The following is a 26,461-nucleotide window of genomic DNA, read 5'->3' on the forward strand; positions in this document are numbered from 1 at the left end:
CACATCCTAACAGGTAAAAGAAATATATAAAATAATTACCTTTCTGTCTATAGGCCAATGTTACATGCAATATTTGAAGATACCTTGAGCGGGAGATGTAAAATTGCAGATATAGTGAAGAGAAACTTGAATTTAATGGAAGAATTTCAAGCCCACACATGGAAGGAAGTTTGTTCCGACAGATTGGAGGAGTGCTTGAATGATCAAAATACGCGTGAATGATCGAGAGAGTGCCGATGGAGAGTCCATAACATGGGTATTGTCTCATTTTTTTTACCCAGGCAAGTTTTAATTTTTTTAGTGATAAGCTCCTTACAGTTTTTTATTTTATTTTAATCCTTGTAATTTTTTATTTAATTTTGTCTTTTGAAATTTTTAAATTAAGAATTTTCTGGTGATGACACTTTTCAGCCTAGTGTTGTTTGCTTCTCGTATTATATATAGATAGATGTCCACACTTGAAATTGAGATAAATCTGTTGATTGATCAACTCAACCGAACCCAAGAAGCTGCAGTCCAAACTACCATATCAAGAGAGTAAGTTACCATATTTGAACAACTTATGTTTACATTTGTAAGAATAAATTAATGATTACATTACCAAAAAATCATAGAATAGACATAAATAAAGATTAGGATGGTTAGTGCGCTAATGAGGCCGGTATCAAGATCATAAGGTCCCGTAATCGACATCCAATGCTTTAATCGTAAGGTCCCATAATCGGCATCCACTGCCGTAATCACACCGAGTGAACCAACCAATGCACATATGCCATAATCATAAATAAACAAATTATGCGGAAATGGGCAATGCTAAGCTTTGACTGACAACTTTCAAGAAATGTCCATAACTTTTAGTAGGAATATCCAAATGACGAATGTTTTGAGCCGCTGAAAACTAGACTTCAAGATTTAATTTGATACCCTATCCAGAGCCTAATTTATTATACTCATGAGATTTGTGATCGTTTGAAGTTAATTAGGTCTTATGCTCTCTCATTTGAATCCTTGGCCCCTTGCATGTTTCCAACTTTCCTTGTTCCTTGGGCTTCCATTATACCTCAAATCACGGATCAGGCTCCCCTCATCCGTCCATTTCCTCCAGTTGGCTATTAAAAATTCTAACATGTGTCCCTTAAACAAATAAATGGCACAGATCTGTTTAGTTAACCCACCTTGGTTAATAGATCACTCTCGTTCCATCTCTCCTCATCACAGCCAAATAAAATTTCCTCCACTCTCCTCCCAAATCTCTCAAACAGCAAGAAACCAACAATACCAAGTACACTTAGTCACTTGGGACATAAATTGTACAGATTGAAACGGAAAAAAAAGAAAGAAAGTGAAAATGTTAAAATCTCAATCAATTCTTTGTTCTGAATTAGAAAACCTTAAAATATTAAATCAAATCCAGTTGAAAGATATGGGATTCATTGTTAAATACTCCAAACAAGTTTGAACATCTATAACCCACTGAACGGATTTACAATTAAAGCTTATGGTTTCTTTAGCTCTGTTTGTGAAGAGTTTCTCCTGGGGCTACCATTGATGGTGATGAATTCAATTTTTCCATGCCTTATGTATTGACACTCAAGGAACTTCAACAGCTAATTGATTTAACTAATCACTTCAATCTTCATCTTTATCACTTTCTCAAGAAAGCCACTATTTTGGGTTGGGTAGGCGTTGAAATTTCTTAGATTTGGTGGGGAAACGGGTTCTTGTGACAGTTGGGAGGAAGAGAGAAAGATTTTTACCAAGGTTAGAAGGTTTGGGTTAACTAAACAGATCTGGGCCATTTATTTGTTTAAGGGACACGTGTTAGAATTTTAATAGCCAACCGGAGGAAATGGACGGATCAGGTACTGGAGGGGAGCCTGATTTGCAAATCACGTCCATTTTACTCCAATGACCGACCAACTATACTCCCGTCATTTCAATACCTCGAACCACATGTTTAACTCGCAATTTAACACAACTTAAAGCTTAAATGCACTAGAAATTTCCAGGACTTCACAAGCTAGTTGTCAACTTAACCCCAAATAATTGATAGCAATTTGATAGCATGAGCCTGCTTGGATGGGCTTAAAAAAAGCAGCTGCTTATAAGCCAAAAAAAATAAGTTGGGGTAGAAAAAAAATAAGTTGGGCTACCCCAACTTATTCTTTTTGGCTTATAAGCTGTTTTCAGCTTATAAACTGCTTTAGATAAGCTAAGCCAAACGTGCCCAATTATTTTTTTGGGCTTATTTTAAGCACAAAATGGCTTATAAGCTGGCCAGCCAAACACTCAAAAAAGCTGAAGCTATTTTCAGCAACTTATAAGCCAATCCAAATGGGCTCTATGTGCGAGTGTGTTCCATATAAAAAATTAGCTCTCTTAGGCTAGCTAGCTCTACTCTCAACTAAGAGAGAGGTAGTACGATTGGTTTAAAAAGATGAACAAGAATCTTTTTATAATTAACAATTAGAACCAAAAGTCAAAATTTATAAATTTGGGAGTTAAAATATTTTTTTAACGGGTTTGGGGGGGGGGGGGGGGGGGTGGGAGGAGTTAAGGTGAGGGTGGGTAGGTCGTTTAGTTCGCAAGCCCATTCTGTTAGACTGACCCGACCCTCCCTAGGCCCCCTTCCCCTTTATTGGTCTTGGGCTACTCCACCTAGCCTATCTTCCTACCTGCCCCTAATTTTCTATGCTCGCTTCCATAATTGCCGCGCTCTTCTAAGTTCTAACTAATCTTCTAGGTCGAGCTCGTTGCACGGGACTTGCCTAGTGCAGGTTATCTCTCCTGTGTAGTTAGCGAGGTATTGTATAGGAGCGGAGTTTACCTGTGCGCATCAAAGAGTAGCGGCTTCGGTTCCTTGTCATCAAAAAAATTCTAACTAATTGCCCAGAAGGTCCCTTAAAAAATAAAATCCTATGTAGAATAAACGAAATTACCCAAAAAAAAAAAAAAAAAAAAAAAAAAAGGAAAGAAAAAGAAATTCGCTTTTGGACTTGAGAGTTCTTTCATCTGTACCCAAAATATTCAAGTCTGAAGTTTGTACTTTGACACACCTGCTGCTAACAAAACCTCCGGTACGATAAGAAGGTACCCCCGCCTCTCTCCTCTCTTTTTTTTCTTTTGAGTTAAATGACCAAACAATACTTACTATTTTTTCTTACCCTTTTTATAGTTCTTGGATTTAAGTTAAATTTAGTTAAATGCATCGCCTTTTCTTGATAATTGCTATACAATTTGATAATGACGTTCTTCTCGTAATTTTTCTGCTAATTTCGGAAACCTAGAGGAGTTTAGTTTCTATAGCCAAACGCCTACCAAATATTTTTCGCTTTATTTGGAATTTTTGAAGTTAGAGTTGAAGATGGAGTTGTGTTTGGTAATAGTTATTGCAAAGAATATTTGGTTGTTTGAATTTATTGAAAGTAAAAAAAAAAAAGTGAAAACTGGGTTTTAGGTGTTTTCAAGTTTATTTGGAATTTTCATGGCAAAATGCTGATATTCTAATAAAGTGAAAAAAGAATTCGGAAAAAATGAATAGTTTTCATGGCGAAACAGGTCCTAAATCTTGGGTTTAAGTTAAATTTAGTTGAATGCAGCCCTTTGCTTGATAATTTAATCTTGGGTTTCTTTTCGTATATTTTCTGCTAATTTTGGTATAAATTGACAGACAAAAGGAGGACGAGATGATGGAAGCTGAGGATTCAAGGAAGAAGCTAAAGAAAAAAAAGATTACAAAAATGATTAAAGATGTAGGAAACACTAACTTTGTTCAAAAAGGTATTATTGGCTTAAATTATCCATCTTTTATTGGTTTCTCTTTTCAGTATAGACTTTTTATTGCATTACATTCGTATATAAACTAGAAACGTTTCTTCCCATCTGTCCTAGCCTCGGTGGATAGAGTTATCTGGTACCTAACATGTTCTTTGGTGGTAAGTGGCAGGTATCCTCTAGAATTAGTCGAGGTGCGCCCAAGTTGGCCCGGACATCACGGTTATTTAAAAAAAACTAGAAAGGTTGCGGTAGGTTGAAGGACAGATTAAACTAGTCTATCGATGATGAATCCTCTAAGTATGAGCGTATATAGAAGATACTCCAACTAATTTGGGATTGTGGCACAGTTGATTTAGACCCCCTAATTAAACAGAAGTAATTAGGGTGTGTTTCGTTTGAAGGAAAATGTTTTGTTGGAAAATAAGTGGATTTCTTACTTATTTTCTAGTATTTTGTAAGCAAGTCAAAAATAAAAGAAAAAAATTTATATGTAATCCAGCAAAAAACTATGGGGGTGAGATGGGATGGGATGGGGAGTGGGAGTTCGGGGATGTCAGGGTTGGATGGACGAGGGGTGGGGGCATTGGTTGGGTGAGAAGGAGAAAATGAACTTGGAATGTCACTTGTGGAACCTAGTTTTCCTACGTACATTAGAGAAGTCATTTTTCTCATTTTTAAGCAACTTGTTTTCCTAGAGAAGAAGCGGAGCTTTGGCGTAACGTGTAAAGTTGCTGCCATGCGACCAGGAGGTCACGGGTTCGAGCAGTGGAAACAGCCTTCCACTTGCAGAAATGCAGGGTAAAGCTGCGTACAATAGACCCTTGTGGTCCGTCCCTTTCTGGGACCCCGTGCATAGTGGGAGCTTAGTGCACCGGGCTACACTTTTCTTTGTTTTCCTAGAGAAAATGTTATATTTTGACCAACGAAACATGAGAAAAGTGGAAAACATTTTCTGAAAATATTTACGTTCGTACCAAACACACCCTTAATCTTCACGTAATAACTAAAAGTACTATATCCAATCTTCTTGCGAAAAAAATTAACCATCTTTTGAATGTTGTTGAAAACATTTACGTTCTGAGCTACTTTAGTTTTCAAGTTTCCTGGGAATAATTTATGCTGCTGCATGGATGACTCAAACATTTTGGCTCCTAAATTGATCTGTATCTTGCTCTTCTCTTTGACGGAATACTTGATTACTTTTAATCTTTGGATGTTCTCGAGGAGTGAATCTGTTGTGGCAAAGCTCATCTTTTTATTCGGTTTTGATAGAGGTTCCGTTCTCTTTTGATGAAAACTTCTGTAGCTCTGTTGAAAGTTGGGTTAAAGAGTCTGAATCAGATTTTTTTATTAAGAAACTTATATGGCGCAGGAATATGTGATCAAGAAAGTGTGTTCAGTGAGCGCAGTGCTATAACAATGATCATAAATTTCTAAGAAAGAATGACGTTGGGTTTAGTTGGGATTATTTACAGTAAAATGTGATTTTTCAAATGAGCCAAGATTGTTTATTATAGAACTCCTTCCTTCACCCCCAATTTTTCTTATCACAGTGCATTTTCTGAACAATGATACTGATTATGCCCTTTTATTGCAAGAGGAGAAGTTGGCTAAGCAAATGGAAGAAAAAAAGAGGAAGAAGAAGAGATCTCATGTGCTAGTTAGAAGAAGTAGAGATGAACAAGATGAAGTTCATCTCTCAAATTATAAAGGTAATTGACATATAAAAGTCAATTTGAATTTTCTGTGATCATCAAATTGCTGCAATCTTTTTTTGGTTGTTGATCAGTTTTGTGGGGCAGATGAATCAGATAATGTGGATGGAGTAAAGAAAAAGAACAAATCTACAAAGAGGAAGAAGGGGAAAAATGACAGACATGATGAAACTGAAAGCGTGGAAGTGGATCAATCTAATGCAAGAGAGGATGCACTTGGTCAAGAAAATAACGTATCCGCTGAGAAAAGGAAATCCAGAAAGAAGAAGAGAAAAAGTGAGAAGAAAGCTGGGAGAAATGAGGCTGTTGATCATAATGTTGAGGCTAATAATGACTCAGATCAGCAAACAGGTATGCTGAGACTTTCTAGAGTCTGACTTGTTTCTCTCTATCTTTCTCTCTGTCTCACTCTCTTTGTTTTTTCCTTTTACTGTAAATTTAAAAACAGTGAAGAGTTCAGGAAAACTAAAGTACTAAACAATTAGGGGTCGTTTGGTAGGGTGTACTAGGTAGAATAATGCTAGTATTAAATTTAGTACAATATTTGGTTGCAAAATTAAGTCTAGTACAACTAATACCGGTATTACTTATACACCCTATTTATACATAGTAAATCATGGCATTAACAATACCGGTACTATTCAGGCACTTATAGACACTATTCAGTACTATCTAGAAATTATGGAATGCATGTTATTTTTAATACAACAAACCAAAGAAATTCAAATAATGTTAGCATAATTAATCCCAACATAACTTGCCAAATGACCCCTTACTGTCCTCTTAAGAAAGTTTCTAATAAATCAGGTGTCTCTAGCACCTTCTGGTATTGAGTACAGACAATAAAATAATCTCCCAAGTAGCTGTTTTCTTAAGACATCACTTAAAGCGACATCTCCAACTTTGTGCAGAGTACAAAGGATAAAAGGAATTAATTTTACTAGACTGATTTCTTCAAACTGTTAAATAGACATGATGATTTTGTCAGTCCCATATTGCTACCCTAGGCAAGCCAAATTATGTCGTCAACATTGCAGAGAAGGATCATTCATTTTCAATAAATCAGAACAATTTGGTGGAGAAGAGAGGACAAGCAGTAGAAGAAGAGATTTATGAACTATATTCTGGGGATGAGGACTGCTCGAAAGGAATGAGAAGTAAGAATCTATATATGCCTGAAAAGTTACCATTTATCTTAAGAACATCTCTGTAATCATTTTGCTGCAGTTTAAAAGTTATTCTTCTACCGTATACCCCCCTTGTTGCCTTTCAGAAGAATGTTGACATGGCCAACTACATTCAAACGTTTACCCTTTTGCTTCCTTATTAAGAAGAAATCTCCTTTGTTGCAGAGTGGGTAACCGATTATTACCAGAGTAGGCCTGGGTTGAAGGTGTTGCAAGAAAGGATTGATGACTTTATTACTTCTTATGAGGCGGAAAAGGAGCAGGTACATCATATCTCCAGAATATTCTATTACTGTTAATGATTTTGTTAAAGTACTTGGAGGAATGCTAGGATGTTTATGAGCTTTTTTTATGTCTATTGTCTAGAGCGGGTTAATGCTTCAGTTTTTAGTCAAAGATACAACTTCTGTAGAATGTTGCTCATATCATGAATAAAAGTTTCAGAAAAATCTTGAAATGTTTTGACTGACAATTAAAGAATTGTTAATGCCCTGAAGTGTAATCATGTTCTATACATCTGATGGTTGGATTTATTCTCATTGTATGTGGTTAACATGTATGTTTTCTTGTTTGATGCATTTTCTCTTTCATATTTGGCGTATTTTGTTCATACAGGAAAGGAAAGAAAAAGAAGCCTGTGCTGCGGAAGATGGATGGACTGTTGTCGTACATCACAAAGGCAGGAAAAAGACAACTGATTCTGAAACTGGAATTGCAGTTGGTTCTGTTTCCCAGGCTGCAGTCATGGATAATATGGCCAAAAAGAAAAAGAACGATGTGGGTTTAGATTTCTACCGGTTTCAGAAAAGAGAAGCAAAGAGAAATGGTATGCTCATTGTATATTTGATTTTTTTGATACTCCCTTGCTTCAGGTTTATTCCAACTTCCACCCACTTCCTGTCCTTAGTCTTCCATGTGAACTTTTTTTTCATAAAAGGGAAACAGCAAGATTCTCAAATGTTTACATTTCATTAAAAAATTTATGGTGAACAGGTATTCATTATTTCTTATCTTATCTCGCCCCGTTGAACACTATCTGGGATGCTATCCTTTTCAGAGTGTCAATTGGCTATTATGGAACCGAGGGTGTGTTTGGTACAAAAGAAAATGTTTTCCAAGTGGCTTTCTTACTTATTTTCTTGTGTTTGGTAAATAAGTCTCAAAAGCATTTGTATATAATCTAGTCAAACACAATTGCGGTTGCATTGAGGTGGTTTGGGGGTGGGGGTGGGGGGTGAACTAAAGGTGTGGAGGTGGTGGGGATGGGGGCAGGCAATGGGGTTAGGGGTGGGTGTGGGGTGTGTTGAGACTGTTATTAGGCAATTAGTGTGGAATGCCTCTTATGGAACTTGTTTTCCCTACTTTCACTAGAGAAGTCATTTTCCTCATTTTCAAGTAACTTATTTTCCAAGAGAAAATAAGGGCAGCCCTGTGCATAAAGCATTGCGCGTTAGCAAGATCCAGAGAAGGGCCGCACCCAAGGGGTGTATGTAGACAACTTACCTTATAGCATTAGTGGCTGCTTCCACGGCTCGAACCCGTGAAACCATAGGTCACACGTTGACAACTTTACTGTTTCTCCAAGGCTCCCCTTCCTAGAGAAAATTTTCTCTAAAAATTTTGACCAACCAACATGAGAAAATTGGAAATTATTTTCCGGGAAATGTTTTCCTCCATACGAAACAAACTCTTAAGTTGTTCATTATTTGGGTTCTTGATAGAGAAGTATGGTTTTAACAATTGATCTGAATGTGTATTTACACTGTTTTTACCAATACCTCATTCTGTATCTTAAAATGACTTGTTTGGTATCTAATTAAGTGATAATGGGAAGCTTCGTCTTTATCAATAAATAGAATGCTTCAGCAATGCATATGGTCAAGTTTGAGCCAGAGATAATCTCTCGAAGTAGTATCAAATTGGGACTTAAAAGTGACTTAAGAAAAGCCCTAGATTTGTTTTTGTGTTAAAGAGTTTCACCTTTATATATGCTTGTTCTTGAAATTTTTCTTTTCAAGGTTGAGTGGAATTGTGTTAATTTAGTGTCAAGGTACTCTTTTTGTCTTAAATCCATATATCTGCGAAGTTTCATTAGTTTGTGAAACTTTCTTTGGTACTCTCTCTTTGCCTTTGTATGAAACTACAGAACTATATGCTGTCATTCCGGTAAAAACAGTTTGACTGACTACCTATTATGTAACTAGCAATCAAGTGTTTGGTGGTGGTGGGTAGAGTGGGAAAGCTCAAGGTGCATCTTAGTTCACGGTCTGCAGGTAGCTAATTAGGCCTTAGGTCACATGAGTGGCTATTAGAAATCACACGAGTTTGGGAGTAAATGGATGTCGGATGTGACCTTTGTTGGCTAATGGGTGTTTATTTGAATTTTAGGGCCAAATCATGTGTTATTATTTACTGCCACTTGTATATTTGTGTAAGACTTCCGTCAGTATTCCATGTGCTCGGATCCTCCTAAAAGTCTGACACGGGTGCAGTTGCAGTTTGTGCAATTTATTCCTTTTTTAGCAACTGAATCTCAATATGCTCGTTCGCTGTTTCTCTCATATGACCTGTAACATTTTTGTTATATGCAGAGATCATGGTGCTGCAGAGCAAATTTGAGCAGGACAAGAAACGGATACAGCAGTTGAGAGCTGCAAGAAAATTTCGACCTTACTAAACAAAGTATAATTTTTCCGGAAGGGAGATGTTTTAAGCAAGAAAAGGGGGAAGCTTCAGGAAAAGGGGTTTCAAATGTTCTCCAGTTCGAGTTCTCTTTCTTCAAAGATAACCACATTACCTTAACAGAGAACATCTTCATTTATTATTTGTAAGGCGATGGTCTCTGGTTTTGTTTCGGTGCACATCGATTAATTCACGATGTACTTGCTGCCTTTGCCCACCAAGAATTAAGCAAAACAATGCACGAATATGTGGGATTAATGTGATACAGACACGAATACAGACACGAGATATCATCGTGTCTACTTGCCATTTTTTGTTGGACCTGAACTTTTTTATAGATTTATCTGCTGAAGTGTATGATTTTCCTTGTTAATGGTCGAAGCTGTCAATTGTTGCGTAAATATTTTCATCTATGTAAATCAATATCAAGAAATTACACCCAATGCCTTTTTAAGTGGGTGGTCTTGAAATTTTGACCCCTGCTTGCTTAGTGGGTAAACCTTCAAGGTCAAAGTCAAAATCTGTTGGAACTTTATAGTTTTATCCCTGAGACAAGCAAGATCAAAAGTTTAAATCAGCTATCTCTAGAGTCATTCTCGTAAATCACCCAATTCATATGATAGTGAGTTCACCATAAACATCTAGGTGGCATTCGAGATGAAGAAACTATTGCATCTAATAAATGGTGAGTGGAAAAGTTAAAAACAAGAATGAAAAAGAAAAGGAAAAATTTAGCGATATAATGACTTAAAGCTTATTAATTATCCGTTTTAGCTAAGCTAGATAGTAGATTTTTATTGTATGTGTGACGGGCTGATGGCCAGTGTATGTATGTACCATGGCTAGTGTGTGTATATCTGCATGCATGCATGGATGATTGTGTTTACATATGACCCTAGAGTATGTGCATATGCATGTTACGTTTATTTTGTTTTTTAAACGGCTTAATACACTAACAACCCATTAAACTTGCAAGTAAATTTCAACTAATCACTCGAAATACGACTTGTTCCAATTGAGCACTTGAACATATATTAAAGTGTTCTAATTTATATCAGACACTTTCAGTTTATATGTTGAAAAACTTTGGGTGTATTCTCAAATTTCTATTATGTAGTTAAGTTACACATGTAAAATATATCATTTACTTTAATTAATTATACATATCAGCCTAAATTGGAACAAGCCTGAGGTTTAACGAAGGCTGATGCGTATAATTAAAGATGGTGACTTATTGGGATTTGTTGTTTACGATATATGAAACTTATGTTTCAAATTTGAGCTTATTTGAGGTAGATATGGGTGTTGAATCATGTGTTTGATTGTTAAAATTCGAAGCTCAAGTTGTTGATTTATTTTGTTCGCCTTTATTTCATGCCAAATTTAGTAAGAAAATGTCTGAAGTTGATCATCGCAAACCATTATAATCTGAGGGCAATTTGCACGATTGCCCTTTGGGGGATGGTCTTTAGTTTTTGTCCCTCAAATTGCTGATTTTTAATTTTTGCCCTTCGCCTAATATCCCGAGGTTCTGGGTTTGAACCCCGAATTAATCATACAAATAAAAAAAAATTAGCAAGGCAAGGCTTTGCAAAAAGTTCTGCCTTATGCGGCAGACTTTGCCTGAAGACATAACTAAAAGTCTGCCGGAAAGGGCAGAACTTTGCCTTAAGAAAAAGTTTCTCCTTATGGGACATACTTTTAGTTATGTCTTAACTAAAAGTCTGCCCCATAAGGCGGAACTTTTCTTTAAGACATAACTAAAAGTTTGCCTTACAAGGCAAAGTCTATGCCTTAAGGAAAAGCTCCGCCTTATGGAGCAGAGTTTTTGTTATGCCTTAACTAAAGGTCTATCTCATAAGGCAGAACTTTTCCTTAAGGCATAACTAAAAGTTTGTCGTATAAAGCAAAGTCTATGTCTTGAGGAAAAGTTCTACCGTATGGGGTAGACTTTTATTTATGCCTTAAGGCAAAGCATGCCGCATAAGGCAAAACTTTTTGCAAAGCCTTACCTTGCGATTTTTTTTGTTTGTTTTTTGTTTTACTGAGTGGGGGTTTGAACACAGAACCTTAGGGTATTTTCGACCACCTTTTCAAGCTAAGGGTAAAACTTAAAGACCGGCAATTTGAGGAACAAAATTTAAAGATCACCCCAAAAGAAGGTAATCCGTGCAAAAAGATGATAATCTGAAGCCTTTCCAAGCCCATAACTTCAATAAAAATAATGGGGCATATTTGCAGGATTGTCCTTCGCTTCGCTTGGGTGGTCTTTAATTTTTACCCCTCAAATTGATAGTCTTTAACTTTTACCCTTAAGGCAGAATTTGCATGGACGCTTTTTGCAAATTCTGCCTTACATGGGAAGAATTTTGCCTTAACCTTGCGAAATTCTGCATTGCGATTTTTTTTTTTGCTGAGCTGGTTCGAACCCACAACCTCAGGATATTAAGCGAAGGGCAAAACTTAACGACCACCAATTTGAAGGGAAAAAATTAAAGACCACCCCAAATGAAGGACAATCCGCGCAAAAAAATGAAAATAATGTCTAAAGTTTGGCTTTGTGAAGTCCATAACTTCATACGAAAATGTCCGAATTTGGCCTTAGCAAATCATACCGAACTTTAGGTAAAAATGTCCGATAATTGACTTTCACAAGGCCACAATTCAGATAAAAATGTCCGAAATTTGTCAAATTTCTTACACGAATTTTTGCAACTTCAGTCGCGCCTGTCTCAAGTTGTCTCCGAAGTGGATAAACTTACAAAAATTTTCAACTTCGGATACAAATTAGATGGCGGTTCCAAAAGCAGGTATTTACTTCCCCCAACTTTGGGTGCCAATTGCCACGTGGAATTTGCCTGTGTGTACCTCTCTGGCTTTGGAAGTCCAGTAAGTTCAAGTCAACAAAGCCCAACATACAATATTTTCAGCCCAGATTTCCATTATTACTTACATGCTAAAATTCTGAAAAATATTAAAGGATCCCACATTTTGGTTCACCTTACCCTCTCATCCTCTAATATCACATTGCACAAATGAATTTCTAAAAACCCAAAATCTGCTCTTATCTTCCCTCTCAAAGCTACTGGACTCTGCTAAATCCTAAAAAATCTTCATCTTCAATACCAAACTAATCAAAACCAGGTATATTTGTTCATATTAGTAATCAAGACATAAATCTTTAGTGTTAGGTTCCAAGTTTCATGGAACAACTCATGTTCATATTGTAGGAAAAAAATGGCATCTTTCCCACTTGTTTCAAATGACAGATTATTAATTACTCACAAGAAATGGAAACCCCATATTGGATGTAATTCTGAATCTTTAAGTAGTTTCAAGCATCAATCTTGTTCATTAACCAATTCATGTTTTACCTCAAATTTTGTGCCTTTATTGGGGTTGAGTAATAGTAGGTACAAGAAATGGAAACCCCATAATGGAAATTTTGAATCTTTAAGGTGTTTCAAGAATCAATCTTGCTCAGTCAGATTTTGTAAATACAAGAAATGGATGGTCCATTTTGGAAATTGTGACCCTTTTAGGAGATTAAAGAACCAATCTTGTTCATTATCCAATTCTTGTTTTACCTCAAGTAGTTATGTTCCTTTATTGGGGTTGAAGTATAGGTTTGTTAAATCCCAAATTAGGTCACTGGTAAATGAGAAGGGAGATATAGAAACCCATTCGAACAAAACAGAAAGGAACGATATTCGTAGGAAGTTTTCGTTGAGATTGAGACCAAGGTTAGTATTGTTGTCAAGAAGGTTAAAAAGGGTATCTGTTAAATCTATGTTAAATGATTTTGGGAAGTTTTTGAGAAAGAATACAAGAAGAGTGACACTATCAACTTCGATTTCCGTTGTATTGGGATTGTGTTATTTGTTTCTAAGATTGACAGCAACTACTTCTCCAAAGGTTGTTCCATATTCAGACTTGATTACAAACCTTCAAGGTGGAACCGTTACAAAGGTTCAGTTTGAGGAAGGGACACGTCGTATTTACTACAATACAAACTTGTGGAATCTTAAAAATGTTCAGACAGGTGAAGATAATGAAAGCACGGCCGTCATTGAGGAAAACAAAGATATTGATAGCAACAAAGGTGGAAGGAATGTATTCAGTAAAATATCGAAAGCCAAAGGTTCTAGTTCGGCCCCTTTATGGGAGTTTAGTACAAGGAAGATTGATCATGATGAAGGATATCTTCTTAGTTTAATGAGGGAAAAGGGAACAGCATATGGTTCAGCGCCGCAATCAGCGCTTATGTCAATGAGGAGCTTATTAATTACTATGTTATCTTTATGGATTCCTTTGACTCCTATAATGTGGCTTTTATATCGTCAGCTTTCGGCTGCCAATAGCCCTGCAAAAAAAAGAAAGCCAAGTAACCAGGTGGTTGGCTTTAATGATGTGGAGGGTGTGGATGGTGCAAAAGTGGAACTTATGGAGGTAAGCAGCCATTATTATGAACTGCATAGTTACTTTTAATTGGTATTTAGCGTGGGAGCAGTAGTAGTCCTTTTGTTACTTTATTCGATGATTTGTGATGCATTCAACTGGATTCATTTACAGTAGATGCTAATTCAATACCTTCATTCTGAAGATTAAAACACATTTTTTCTTGGCTTAATACATCAACAGCCCCTTTAACATGCCAAGTAAATTTCATGTAGACACTCAAACTACGGCTTTTTCCAATTGAGCACCTGAACACATGTAAAGTGTTCCCATTAGACACTTTTAGTTCAAATTTTAATTTCTTTTTGCGCGTGTTCTGAAGCGTGTATTACGTAGTTTAGGACTGTAAATGTATTAAGACTTTTTTCTTTATCCAGCAAGCATAACTGGAGTTTTAATAGAAAGGGAACTTAGACGTTTGTGACTATTAGCCTTGAAAATTGCAACATTTAGTTTCTGATAAAATGACTTCCCTAAAAAAGAAATGGCTTCCCTCTTTGTTCAACTATAAATGTTGGTCCATCTTAACATGGTTATACAAGGTTTTCAGTTTCAGCCATTTCGGCTAACTAACACCATGGGCTTTGGCAGCTCCTTTCGCCGACTGAACAAGAAATTAAAAAGATACACTTTTAGGGCTCCCTACATGTTTAAACAAAATCCTACTTCTTTCGGACCATATTGTCCAAAAAAGCACACAATGACAATGTTCTCCCGGCTTGAGTGTTTGCTTTAAACTTTCTCCCGCACCTCTCTCTGAGACCTAACTTTAGCTAAGCTTAAACCATTTTGAGCAACAAACTTTTAACAGGCAAGGAGAAAAATGTAAGCACCATGAGTTTTACAACAAGAGCTAGAAATTGAAGTCCCAGTCTTAGGAAATATCATTAACTTTAATAGCTTTCACATTTCTGCTGCTATATATTAAGAGAAAAGCTCACCTCCATATATTCCTACATATTCAGCCATACTGTATGCCTAAAGTTTCTACAAATTACTAATTGTGCCACTGAGGCAGCCCATCTCCCTCCCTTCTGTCTCTCTGCAGATCTTTTCTTTGATCCTGACTTGTACTTCACTAGTGATTAAACGAGTAATTTTCAAGATGATATTAATACAATAGCCTTTTAGGTTTAAGATTGTTGAATTAATTTCCTAAGATAAGGCGTCCACTTATTCCTCCTTCGATGAGAGGTAAACAGGGTCTTGTGCAGTTCATATGTACAAGCTAGTAAAAGATCTATCTTATTTCACCTAGTACCATTTTTATTCCTTATTGGAATGTGACAATTCATTTTCTTGTTTCTAGATAGTGTTGTGCCTGCAAGGAGCTATAAACTTCAGTAAACTAGGGGCGAAGTTACCAAGAGGTGTACTGCTTGTAGGTCCGCCAGGTACAGGAAAAACGCTACTAGCTCGTGCTGTCGCTGGAGAAGCAGGGGTACCCTTTTTCTCTGTTTCTGCTAGTGAATTTGTTGAAATGTTTGTTGGAAGAGGAGCAGCTCGCATTAGAGACCTTTTCAGCGTAGCAAGAAAGAATGCTCCTTCAATCATTTTCATTGATGAACTTGATGCTGTCGGAGGAAGGCGCGGCAGAAGTTTCAATGATGAAAGAGACCAAACTTTGAATCAGGTAATTGAATTGTTTAAATAAATTTTACAGCTTTAGGTTTTTTCTTTTTTCAAATTACTGATACGAACAAATTATTCTAATTAAATTTCTGACTTTGCTTAATTATTATATTATTCCAACATCATATATGCTTGAATACTATTTTCACTTTTTTACTTTATTAATAAGATTTATTTGTCTTTAATAAAAAAAAAAAAAAGAGACATATCATAATATTTAAAAAGTAAAAACAAATAAAGCCTGATAATTTAGAGGATAAAAGAGGTCTTTGGCCACCGGAAGTTTGAGAAATCTAGTTGAGTGACCTTCCGAGTGCTATAAGTAGAGTTGGGTGACTTTTTTGTTACAATCAAAAAAAAATATGACATTACTAGATAATTTTGAATAGTTGAGTGACCATTTGATTAATGGACTCTAAATATTTGCTGCTTCATGAAAATAGGTTATGTTGGTTCAAAACATGTAGTTCTTGAAACTGGAAATTTATTAGAGTTACACTGCAATTCCTAATTCTGGATTTGATGAATGCTGCAGCCTTTGTTATGGCTAATAGACTTAAAAAAAAAAAAAGGGCACATAGTTGTCCAAAAAAAGGCGATTGGCAAATGAATTGTCTTCTCTTCCAAGGACGCTTCGCTTCCATTTCACCGCCCAATTGATGATTTTCCTACCACCTATCTTAATGGTGTCAAAATTTTGTACGTGGCTCAACCACTGTCATTCATCAACCCAGCTATCATACAACATGGGATTCTCTCTTTACACCAAAAAAATAAATGGAACATTTTTGTCTTTCTCGCTGCTCTGAAATGATATCCTACTTCTTTCACCTTAAGTAATCCCAAAAAGACACAATGATGTTGTTTCCTCTCTTCCTTAAGTTTTGGCTATTAAAATCTCATCCCTCATTGCAACACTATTTTAGTGCTTTGGCATTCTAGATATTCTTCGACACTGCCTTCTTTCCCCCTCCTTTGTTTAACTCCATATAAAATTATCTTATTGTGAATTTCTTGCCATGGTTCACTTCCATATGGAATTCTAGTTCTGCATTTGGACTTTTAGTTTACAGAAACCAGAATTTTCTAAATAGTAAGCCATATTTATATCTTGTATTTAACTTGATTAATTTCTCCTTGTAGCAAAAGTTGATTTACTTTAGGTTATGAGGGTCAAACTGATAATTCGTGTTCCATTTAGTTCAATTTTATGTTTTATGCATTATTTTATCTCATACTGGACAGGGTCAAATTGACAAACAACAAAATGATTGTTAGCCACACATTAACTACACGATTTTTTATTGGCTATTCTTCAAATACAAGATAGGTCTAATTTTTGGGATAGCAAGGGCAGTTAGGATGTAGGAGTACTAAAATTGATACTTATATTTCTTGGTTAGAATATGCACTTTTTGCCCTGAAAAAACTCGTCTGCTTTTCTAGTTGCTTACGGAGATGGATGGCTTTGATTCGGACTTGAGTATCATTGTAGTAGCTGCAACAAATAGACCAGAAGCTCTAGATCCAGCACTATGTCGGCCTGGACGCTTCTCGAGGAAAATCTTAGTGGGGGAACCAGATGAAGATGGAAGGAGAAAGATCCTGGCTGTACACTTAAGAGGAGTTCCCCTTGAGGAGGACCTGGATCTTGTCTGTAACCTGGTTGCATCTCTTACCCAGGGCCTTGTAGGCGCTGACCTTGCTAACATTGTTAATGAAGCTGCTTTACTTGCTGCTCGAAGAGGTTAGATTAAGACATATATTGCACTGATTACCATTGTTTCATTGCATTCGGAAGTGCTTAGCCTCTTCATGGTTGATGTTCGTAGCTAGCTATTTTATTACTCCCTCCTTTTTAATTTATGTGTCTTATTCCATGATTATCTTATTCTTCAATTTTATTACCACTGCTGTTTCTTTTACTTAGGTTATCTTTTTATTTATTTATTTATTTTAATTATTGTCAATACTTTTCTTTTCTCTAGTATTTTCATCATAGCTTTTTTTACTCTTTTATGTTTTTCAAACCTGTTTTAGAACCGCTTTTCTTGAGCCAAGAGTCTCTGGAAACAACCTCTCTACCTTACACAAGGTACCCTCCCCAGATCCCACTTGTGGATCACACTAGGTATGTTGTTGGTGTAGTTTGACTGGGCATGGAGTTTAAGAAAGTAAAGAACACGTTTGAATCTTGTGGTCTTAAAGACTTAAACTGAAGATATGTATTATGTGTCAAAATGCCCTTTCTTCTTGTGGTCTTAAACATGTCATTTGAGATGTTGAAATTAAAGAGTATGCCAAATTAGGTAAGAGGCATTCTTTTTGAAACAGACTAAAAAGGAGAGTAAGGCAAACAAATTGAAACAGAGGGAGTACATTATTGCGAATGTGTAAAATTGGTAGCTAGCTATTTATTCGTGATACATCAGTATGTGCTAAGTGCCCTTCCATCTTAAAAATAAAACAAAATAAAAGGAACTAAAAAGGAGGGCCGGAAAGGGAATCAAAGTTGGCAGGACTGTTGTTTGATGAGTATTCAGTTCATTAACTTACTGCCCCGGATAGCTACTTACGAACGGGAGAATGTGTGATGTCACTTGTCTTGAAGCAAAAAACCATCACAAGTAGAGTGGCATGTCTTTTGCTTTTTTGATGAATCAAACATAGGTTATGACAGGCTTATATTTTTGTCTTATACCGAGTAAAATTATGCTGAATGTTGGGATGATTATCTGGTGAAAACTTGCATGTCCTTTTATTGCTTCATATTTTCTGTCACTTGCCCACCCCTGCACTGGGGCTCCTAGTTAGCAGGACTTTAATGTTTCTCTATTACAGCCAAGCACTTCTTCCTATAAATTTTGCTACTGTTTCCATTTACTTAGCATATATGTGGAGCCTTATTTATTTCCTCTCCTTACCAATCTTTTTTGTGCTCTTTTATGAGACGGTGTAGCACCGTTTCTTTTTGTACCATAAAAGAATGACATATTTGTATCTGTTTTACAAACCAAAAGATTGAATGGCGGAAGACCCTGTCATAACAATATTACATTTATATTCATGTTTTACAGGGGCTGATTGTGTGTCAAGGGAAGATATAATGGAAGCCATAGAAAGAGCAAAATTTGGGATTAATGACAAGCAATACAACCAAAGTACAATAGGCAAGGAACTGGAAAAACTGTTCCCTTGGGTTCCTTCTTTTATGAGGAGGAACAGTACCAGAAGTGATTCAATACAAGGACCTTTGGGGTATCAAACACTTAGCTGAGATGTAGGCTCTTAACCCTCATCTGTATAATGTTTTTCTTCGGCATGATTCATAGTGTAATGCAATGGAAAAAATGGTCAGTGATGATTCATATAGCTGACATCAACTTGTTTGGGATTGAGATATGTTGTTGTATCAAGAGTGTAATGCGGAAACTTATAGATGAAATTTTTGGCTATTGTTAACAGAGAGTTAATTGGATAAAGATTTTTTATTCTTGTATTAACGTCCCTTATTTCTTCTTTTTTTTTTTTGGGGGGGGGGGGGGGGGAGGGCTTTCCTCAGAATCTCCTCTATCAATGCCACTTTCTTGTTCCTTGTTAACATCAACACAGATACTCATGCATGACTATAGGACTACATTTTTCTGCATCCCTGTTTTGATCCTTGATACCCATATTCTCAGTGGCCTCAGTTTGGCTTGAAACTTTGACTCCATCATCTTTCTCCTCAAGCTCCGCAGTATTTAGGAGGACATTTGAGATAGTGAAAGTTTGACCAATTTTTTTTGAGTTGGCCTTTTCGTTTGGAACAGGGGTTGTGAAGGGAGAGATGAATTTCTTTAGGGTTTGACTCTTGTGAGTCCTAAAGGGACCAGAAACCATGGGATTTGGTGGAGAAACAGATGAGTTTTGATCAATGGAGGTTGGTGCTTCTGAGGGTGATTCTAGCTTTTTGGGTATGATGGACTTGAATTTTCGGAGAATGGGAGAGAAGGGTTCATTTCTGGTATGATAGAAGGGGTGGAATCATATTGAGACATGGTCAATTTTGGAACAAAGACGACACATAAGAAAAACGTTACACAGAGATAGAATGTGAAGAATTTCAAGTAACGGAAGGGACAAAAGCTTTTGGCTTAAGAGAGAATGTAGAGAGACGATTCTGATAGGTCAATTTACTTATACGTTGGATCCGCTCAGAGAAGATGTATTGATTTGGCTCCAAATTAGAATTTTAGAAAAGAGAATTTAATGACATTGCACCTTTTGACAATTAAAAAAAAACATATAAGTACTGAAAAGACCACTAACCTGAGTTACAGGGACCAGGTTCCTGGACATTTCCTTAAACAATAGACAAGAGATGCAATGTCACCAATGCCTATGATGTCCTGAAGAAGCCTTGTGTGTATACCTGTAATGACATAGAAGTGAGTTAGATACCACCAAAAAACACGTTTAGCATTGTACCTTTCTTTTTAACATAGCTAATCATTTAGGGAATTTTGATGAGGAGCAACTAGTTGAGCTTGATTAAGCCCAATTCCAAGCGGTTTCTTTCAAAATTTTCCCTGCTCAGTGTCTTGGTGAAGATGTCTGTTGACTGGTCATTTATCTTGCAGAACTTCAAGTAGATCAATCCTTTTCAACATTATCCCTTTAGGAAATGATGTCTAACATCAATGTGTTCAGTCTTATTGTGTTGCAATGGATTTTGTCATATTAAGTGCACTTTGTATTATTACACCGTAAGGGCACACAGTCAATAAACACACCAAAAACCTCAAGCTGTTGTTTGTTCCATAACAATTGAGCACAATCAAGAGACAACAACCACATTGGAAAGAGCCACATAATTCTGTTCCTTTGTGACTTATGAGATCAAGCGTGTCTCCAGAACATGTACCATACATGTGCTCTTCCTATCAAACATCTAGCATAATCAGCATCAACATCTCCAGCCAAATCAGAATTACCTCCAGAGGATTGTAGAGGACCAGGTTCTGAGTCCTTTTGAGGTACCTCAAGATTCTCTTTGCGGCTTTCAACTGAGATTTCTTTGGACTTGATTGGAACCTTGCACACTCAACATATTTCTTCTTCTTTCCATGCCGAGAGGCTTGCTTTGAACCATAGAGAGCCTTGTCGAGCTTGAGCACATAGTCAGTCAGCACATAAAATCTTCAGGTTGCTTAGAGAATGTGACAATCCAGATGTGCTCTTCGTAGCTACCAGGAGTCCAATATAGTGAGCATCAACATGTCCACTCAGATCAACATTATCTTTTAAGAAACAACAGAGGACCAGGTCCTGAGTTCCTTCTTGATTGTAGCCTTGAACTGCCAGTTAGCATCCTCAATGTGTTCTTAAGGATTCAAGGGACCAGGATCTCCTAAACGTGATTTATTATTGACATCTACTGAGGCATGACTTTTGCTTCTTTGTTCATCCTCATGAGTGTCTGGTGCAGCATCAACTACCTGATGTTCAACTTTTATTTGAATAATGGAGAAACCATGATCTTTGGCTTTGCATTACACAGTTCACTTAGAGTGAGTACCTTTTAGCAACTTTCTTAGGACAAGCCGCCCTTCACTCTCTTTATTTGGACCATTTCTTCCACTGACGACATTATTGTTTACAGATTTAAGATCAGTTGAGTAGCCATTTGTGGAAGAATTTGAATCTTGCTCAATTTGCCTTCCTTTGGTTAACACTCACTGATGCACTTGTAACTCAATTCTTTTAGCATAGGTGTACAATCTATCAAGGAGAGTGCTTTGCACTTTTGCTCATATGAAGAATGAATCATCTTCTTCATGTTACACACTAGCACACTCATGTGTTTTAAGGCTTTGAGTGAGAGATTAACTATTTCTCCAGTTATATGCTAAGAACTGTCAACATCTTAATCATGTTCACTGCCTTCTTGTTACGACCCGACTAGAGGCCATGACGGGTACCCGGGGCTGACCACCGAGCACCACTAATAATACTACTCATCATACTCATCCTGCGTTCATTCATTATTCTCATGCTTTTAATCATAGGAAAACCCATTTTCACTATGAAACATATTTACCTTCATATACATAAGCCCTTCGGCTATCAAAACAATATATATACACTGAGGAAATCGTGAGACCATACTACCCACACATACGTATCTACGAGCCTCTACTAGATTACTAGACGTCTGGACGGGACAGGACCCCGTCGTGCCCAAAACATATATATACACAAATTAATAAATCAATGGCACCTCCGGAACAATGGAGTGATCTCAAAGTCTGCTGATAGCTCCTACGAATCTGGATCACCTCCCTGTCTACCTGTGGGCATGAACACAACGTCCAAAGAAAAGATGTCGCATACGAGCATTGCCGAAAGAGTATGTAAGGCATGAATAAAATGAACATAATAAAGAAGTCATGAAACATACGGTGAAGATATGACTCGCTTATCTTTTAAGAGTAAATGCTTTTTAACATATCACATATATCATCATGTCATATATATCATCCTCATTAACCGCGTCCAGGGGTACCTTCATACGCCGCCCACTAGTGGTGATCATGTCGGCTTTCTAGGCACGGTGTACTCGTAAGCGACCCGCATTAGCGGTGACATGTCCGGCCGTTGGGGCACGGTGGAACACAATACGATCCCGCCTTAGTGGTGACATGTCCGGCCATCAAGGCACGGTGGAATCGTGTCATCATGAATTCATCATAACTTATCATCATCATACATTCGTCATAGAATATGCATTAGAGCTTAAAGACAATCTATAACTATATCGGGGTGACATAAGGTCGAGAACCCCCGATTACATTATGGAGTGATCATATTTGTCATATCTCACCTTGAAGGAACTAACATTTTAAGGTGAGTGTACACAATGAACAACATCAATGGATCATACTTTGGATCATTAACTTCATGGACATCATATCTTGCTTTAGAATTCCTTAGACTTAAACTCATCATCATCATTATCATGCTCGTAACGTATCTCTTTTCTTTATCTTATGAAAAGCTCTTTGTAAGCATGGACTCATAATTTCCGATATGTAGGAAAATCATGGAAAGATAGGAGGATTCATGCCATAGGAGTCATGCCTTAGAAAGAAGGGACTAGCCTTACATACCTTTTTGTTTAGCTACTCTATCGCTTGAACGGTCTCCTCCAATGCTCACGTTTCTACCTTCAAGAGAGTTCGTATTAACATTAGCTAATCGATCACATGAACATGCTTAACTAAAGCTAGAGAAAATTGGGCAGCATTTCCTTTGTTTATACAACTTCCTCCATATCATATATCAACTCCCAAACATCTATAATAGCATTCACAATATCATAGCAATAATCTCCATTCACCTATATTGTCCACATTTTCCAATTTCACTTCAAATCATCCATAACCATGGTCATAGTACACTATTACATTCACTCATATATGATGTTTATCCCATGTCCTTAATGTCATTTATAACATAATTATAATCACAACATAGCAAGAATCATGACTCATTTCAAGTTACTACTCAAGCAACTATTCTTACATTCATGACCCATTTTCTATCTCCTTCTACAATCCAAGTCTTTCAACCTCTCAATACTTTAAACAACATGGAATGATCATAAAACTTACCTTTTATAGTGTGGGAATGAGCTTTGAGTACTGGAAATACTTCACTTGAGCAAAACCCTAGTTCCACTTCCAATGAGATTCCTTGTCTTAAATGAACCCTAATGAGTTTCTTGCACTTGATTCTCTTGGTTTGATAAAGTTGATCATGAATTTCTCTTGAGTTCTTGTGGAAGAAGTGTGGAGAGTTTTCTAGAGAGTTCTTGAAGTGTGGAGTGAGAAATGAATGAATTAAATGAGGTTGGGGTCCCTTATATTAATCTTAAAATCTATCCCGACTCAGTTTCATGGACCAACATATGGTCCGTATACTTTATACGGACCGTATGTATGGCCGTACCTTTGGTCCAGTGAAGGTCCCCATTCTGGGCAGAATATATGGCCTAACATATGGCCGGTATATTTTATATGGTCAGTATGTTGGACCGTATAATGCCCAGCTTTCCGAAACTCGTTCTCGTCGACTTGTTTGATCTCCAATCCTTATGGAACCTTCTTAACACTTGTTTAACACCTCATTAACAATCTAAGGGACGTTATAACTCTTCTTTAAGACACCATCAACTTGGTACTTTGTGAATCCTTTCCGATACACCACGTATACCTCGCCTTTCTTGACGAACTTTCTTCTCTTACCTCGAATGTCTCTGAAATATCAATTAGAACCATTAATTACTATTTCTTACTTATTAAAACATCGTATACTTCGTTCCCTTCGTTAGTCTATTCACTGTACATCAACAGGAAATTTTTCGAGGTGTAACATTCTTCCCCCCTTTTAGAACATTCGTCCTCGAATGTTAAGCGCTCGGGAATGCTACGAAAATTTTGCAAGAGTTTCCCTTGTAGTATGGCACTACCATCCTCTCACAACAGCCCATAATAACAATGCCTCACAGGGCCGCAACATCATAGCAATAAAGTTTAGCCACACACGACCCAAATGCATAAAAAGAAAAACATACATGCCTCATAATCTTGATGTCTCATCTTGGATCTCTTCCGCGGGTTGAAATAAGTGCGGGTACTTGGACTTCATATTTTCTTCCGCTTCCCAAGTCATCTCTTCTCGGTTGTTATTTCTCCATAAGACCTTAACTGAGGCTACTTCTTTGTTTCTAAGTCTCCGTACTTGCCTATCTAGTATGGCAATGGGTACCTCTTCATAAGCCAACTTTTCTGTCACTTAAACATCATCTACTGGCACGATCCTAGTAGGATCTCCAACACATTTACGGAGCATTGAGACATGGAAAATCGAATGGACTGATTCTGGTTCTGAGGGTAAGTCCAATTCATAAGCTACTTGTCCCACCTTGCGGACAATTTTATAAGGTCCTATATACCGAGGACTCAACTTCCCTTTCTTACCAAATCTCATCACTCCTTTCATTGGCGACACCTTTAAGAATACCCAGTCATCAACTTGGAATTCTAAGTCTCGCCTTCGGTTGTTCGCATAAGATTTCTAGCGACTTTGGGCTGTCACCAATCGATCTCGGATAACCTTGACCTTTTTCACTGCTTGTTGAATCAACTCAGGGCCTATTAGCTGTACCTCTCCTACTTCAAACCACCCAATTGGGGATCTACACTTTCTTCCATAAAGAGCTTCATACGGAGCCATTTGGTAACTGGAATGGTAGTTGTTGTTGTATGCAAACTCAATAAGGGGTAAATGGTCATCCCAACTACCACTGAAATCTAGAACACATGCTCTTATCATATCCTCCAAGGTCTGAATAGTGCGTTCGGCTTGCCCATCAGTTTGCGGATGAAATGTTGTGCTAAGCCTCACCTGAGTACTCAAACCTTCTTGGAAAGACTTTCAAAACTTAGCTGTAAATTGTGCTCCTCTATCTATGATATAATAGACATCGGAATACCGTGGAGCCGTACAATATCCTTAAGATATAACCTTGCATAATCTTCTGCTGAGTATATAGTTCTAACTGGAAGAAAATGAGCTGATTTCCTAAGTCTGTCCATGATTATCCATATGGAATCATACTTGCTTCGGGAACGAGGTAACCCCACGATAAAATCCATGTTGATCACTTCCCATTTCCAAGTAGGGATTTCCATGGCTTGTAATAATCCTCCTGGCTTTTGATGTTCAATTTTCACTTGTTGGCAATTTGGACATTGAGCTACAAATTCTGCTATGTCTTTCTTCATTCCATCCCACCAATACATTAACTTAAGATCATGGTACATCTTTGTCGCACCTGGATGAATAGAGTACCAAGAATAGTGAGCTTCTTCTAGAATTCGATGACGTAATTCTGCAACATTCGGAACACATAGCCTGCCGTGGTATCTAAGAACTCTATCTATAGAAGTTTCAAATGGAGACTTCTCTTTTTCATGAAATGTGTCTCTATAGTGGCTCAACTGAGGATCTTCATATTGATGCTCTTTCACCTCCATGTCCAAGGATGAAACAGTTGGATTATTGATATCAATTCCTGCACTGCCTGAATCAATCAGACGAACTCCAAGGCTAGCTAGCTGGTGGAGCTCACGAATTAATTTCTTCTTCTCCGGAGGAACCTCACATAGGCTGCCCATTGATCTGCGACTAAGTGCATTAGCTACTACATTTGCCTTTCAGGGGTGGTATAAAATACTCACATCATAATCTTTCAGTAGCTCTAACCACCGCCTCTGCCGTAGATTTTAACTCCTTCTGCTTGAAAATATATTGAAGACTCTTGTGATCTGTGTAAATATCAACGTGAACACCATATAAGTAATGTCTCCACATCTTTAGTGCATGAATAACCGCAGCCAATTCGAGATCATGAGTTGGGTAGTTCTTCTCATGTTTCCGCAACTGTCTTGAAGCATAAGCAATGACTTTACCGTGCTGCATTAATACACATCCTAACCCAATGCCAGAAGCATCACAATACACAACATAACCATCTGGCCCTTCTGGGAGTGTCAAGACTGGGGCTGAAGTTAGCCTATCTTTCAATTCCTGAAAACTGCGTTCACAAGCATCATTCCACTGAAATTTAGCTGACTTCTGGGTTAACTTCGTCAATGGGGCTGAAATAGATGAAAACCCTTCCACAAATCTCCTATAGTAACCTGCCAGTCCCAGAAAACTACGGACTTCCGTGGGCGTTGTAAGCCTTGGCCAAGTTTTCACAGCTTCAATTTTCTGAGTATCCACTCGAATGCCATCATCTGAAATAACATGGCCCAAAAATGTCACAGAATTCAGCCAAAACTCGCACTTCAAAAATTTTGCATACAATTCTCGAGTTCGAAGAATTCCAAGAACAATACGTAGATGGTCAGCATGTTCCGATTCTGTCCGAGAGTATACCAGAATATCATCAATGAACAT

General features: G+C 37.3%; 2 protein-coding genes across 9 annotated transcripts; both read left to right on the forward strand.

Moving 5' to 3' along the window:
* Positions 1–2,944: 2,944 nt before the first annotated feature.
* LOC132036315 (uncharacterized) lies at positions 2,945–9,763 on the forward strand. Of its 8 annotated transcripts, none has more exons than XM_059426625.1 (8): positions 2,945–3,090; positions 3,671–3,780; positions 5,376–5,489; positions 5,589–5,843; positions 6,500–6,649; positions 6,845–6,942; positions 7,295–7,505; positions 9,271–9,763. In XM_059426625.1, exons 2-8 carry the CDS (start codon positions 3,687–3,689, stop codon positions 9,354–9,356), a joined length of 1,008 nt encoding a protein of 335 aa, XP_059282608.1. In that variant the 5' UTR covers positions 2,945–3,090; positions 3,671–3,686; the 3' UTR covers positions 9,357–9,763. The 8 variants fall into 8 exon arrangements, with proteins under 8 accessions (XP_059282608.1, XP_059282605.1, XP_059282609.1 ...); XM_059426622.1 differs by having other exon boundaries at positions 2,946–3,090; positions 5,580–5,843; XM_059426626.1 differs by having other exon boundaries at positions 2,946–3,090; positions 5,580–5,843; positions 6,530–6,649.
* Positions 9,764–12,323: 2,560 nt separating this feature from the next.
* Positions 12,324–18,950, forward strand: LOC132035897 (probable inactive ATP-dependent zinc metalloprotease FTSHI 3, chloroplastic). Its single transcript, XM_059426051.1, has 4 exons — positions 12,324–13,810; positions 15,129–15,452; positions 16,898–17,198; positions 18,529–18,950. Exons 1-4 carry the CDS (start codon positions 12,599–12,601, stop codon positions 18,726–18,728), a joined length of 2,037 nt encoding a protein of 678 aa, XP_059282034.1. The 5' UTR covers positions 12,324–12,598; the 3' UTR covers positions 18,729–18,950.
* Positions 18,951–26,461: the final 7,511 nt, after the last annotated feature.

This window comes from Lycium ferocissimum, chromosome 11, assembly GCF_029784015.1.
Source record: "Lycium ferocissimum isolate CSIRO_LF1 chromosome 11, AGI_CSIRO_Lferr_CH_V1, whole genome shotgun sequence".
Taxonomy (NCBI): domain Eukaryota; kingdom Viridiplantae; phylum Streptophyta; class Magnoliopsida; order Solanales; family Solanaceae; genus Lycium; species Lycium ferocissimum.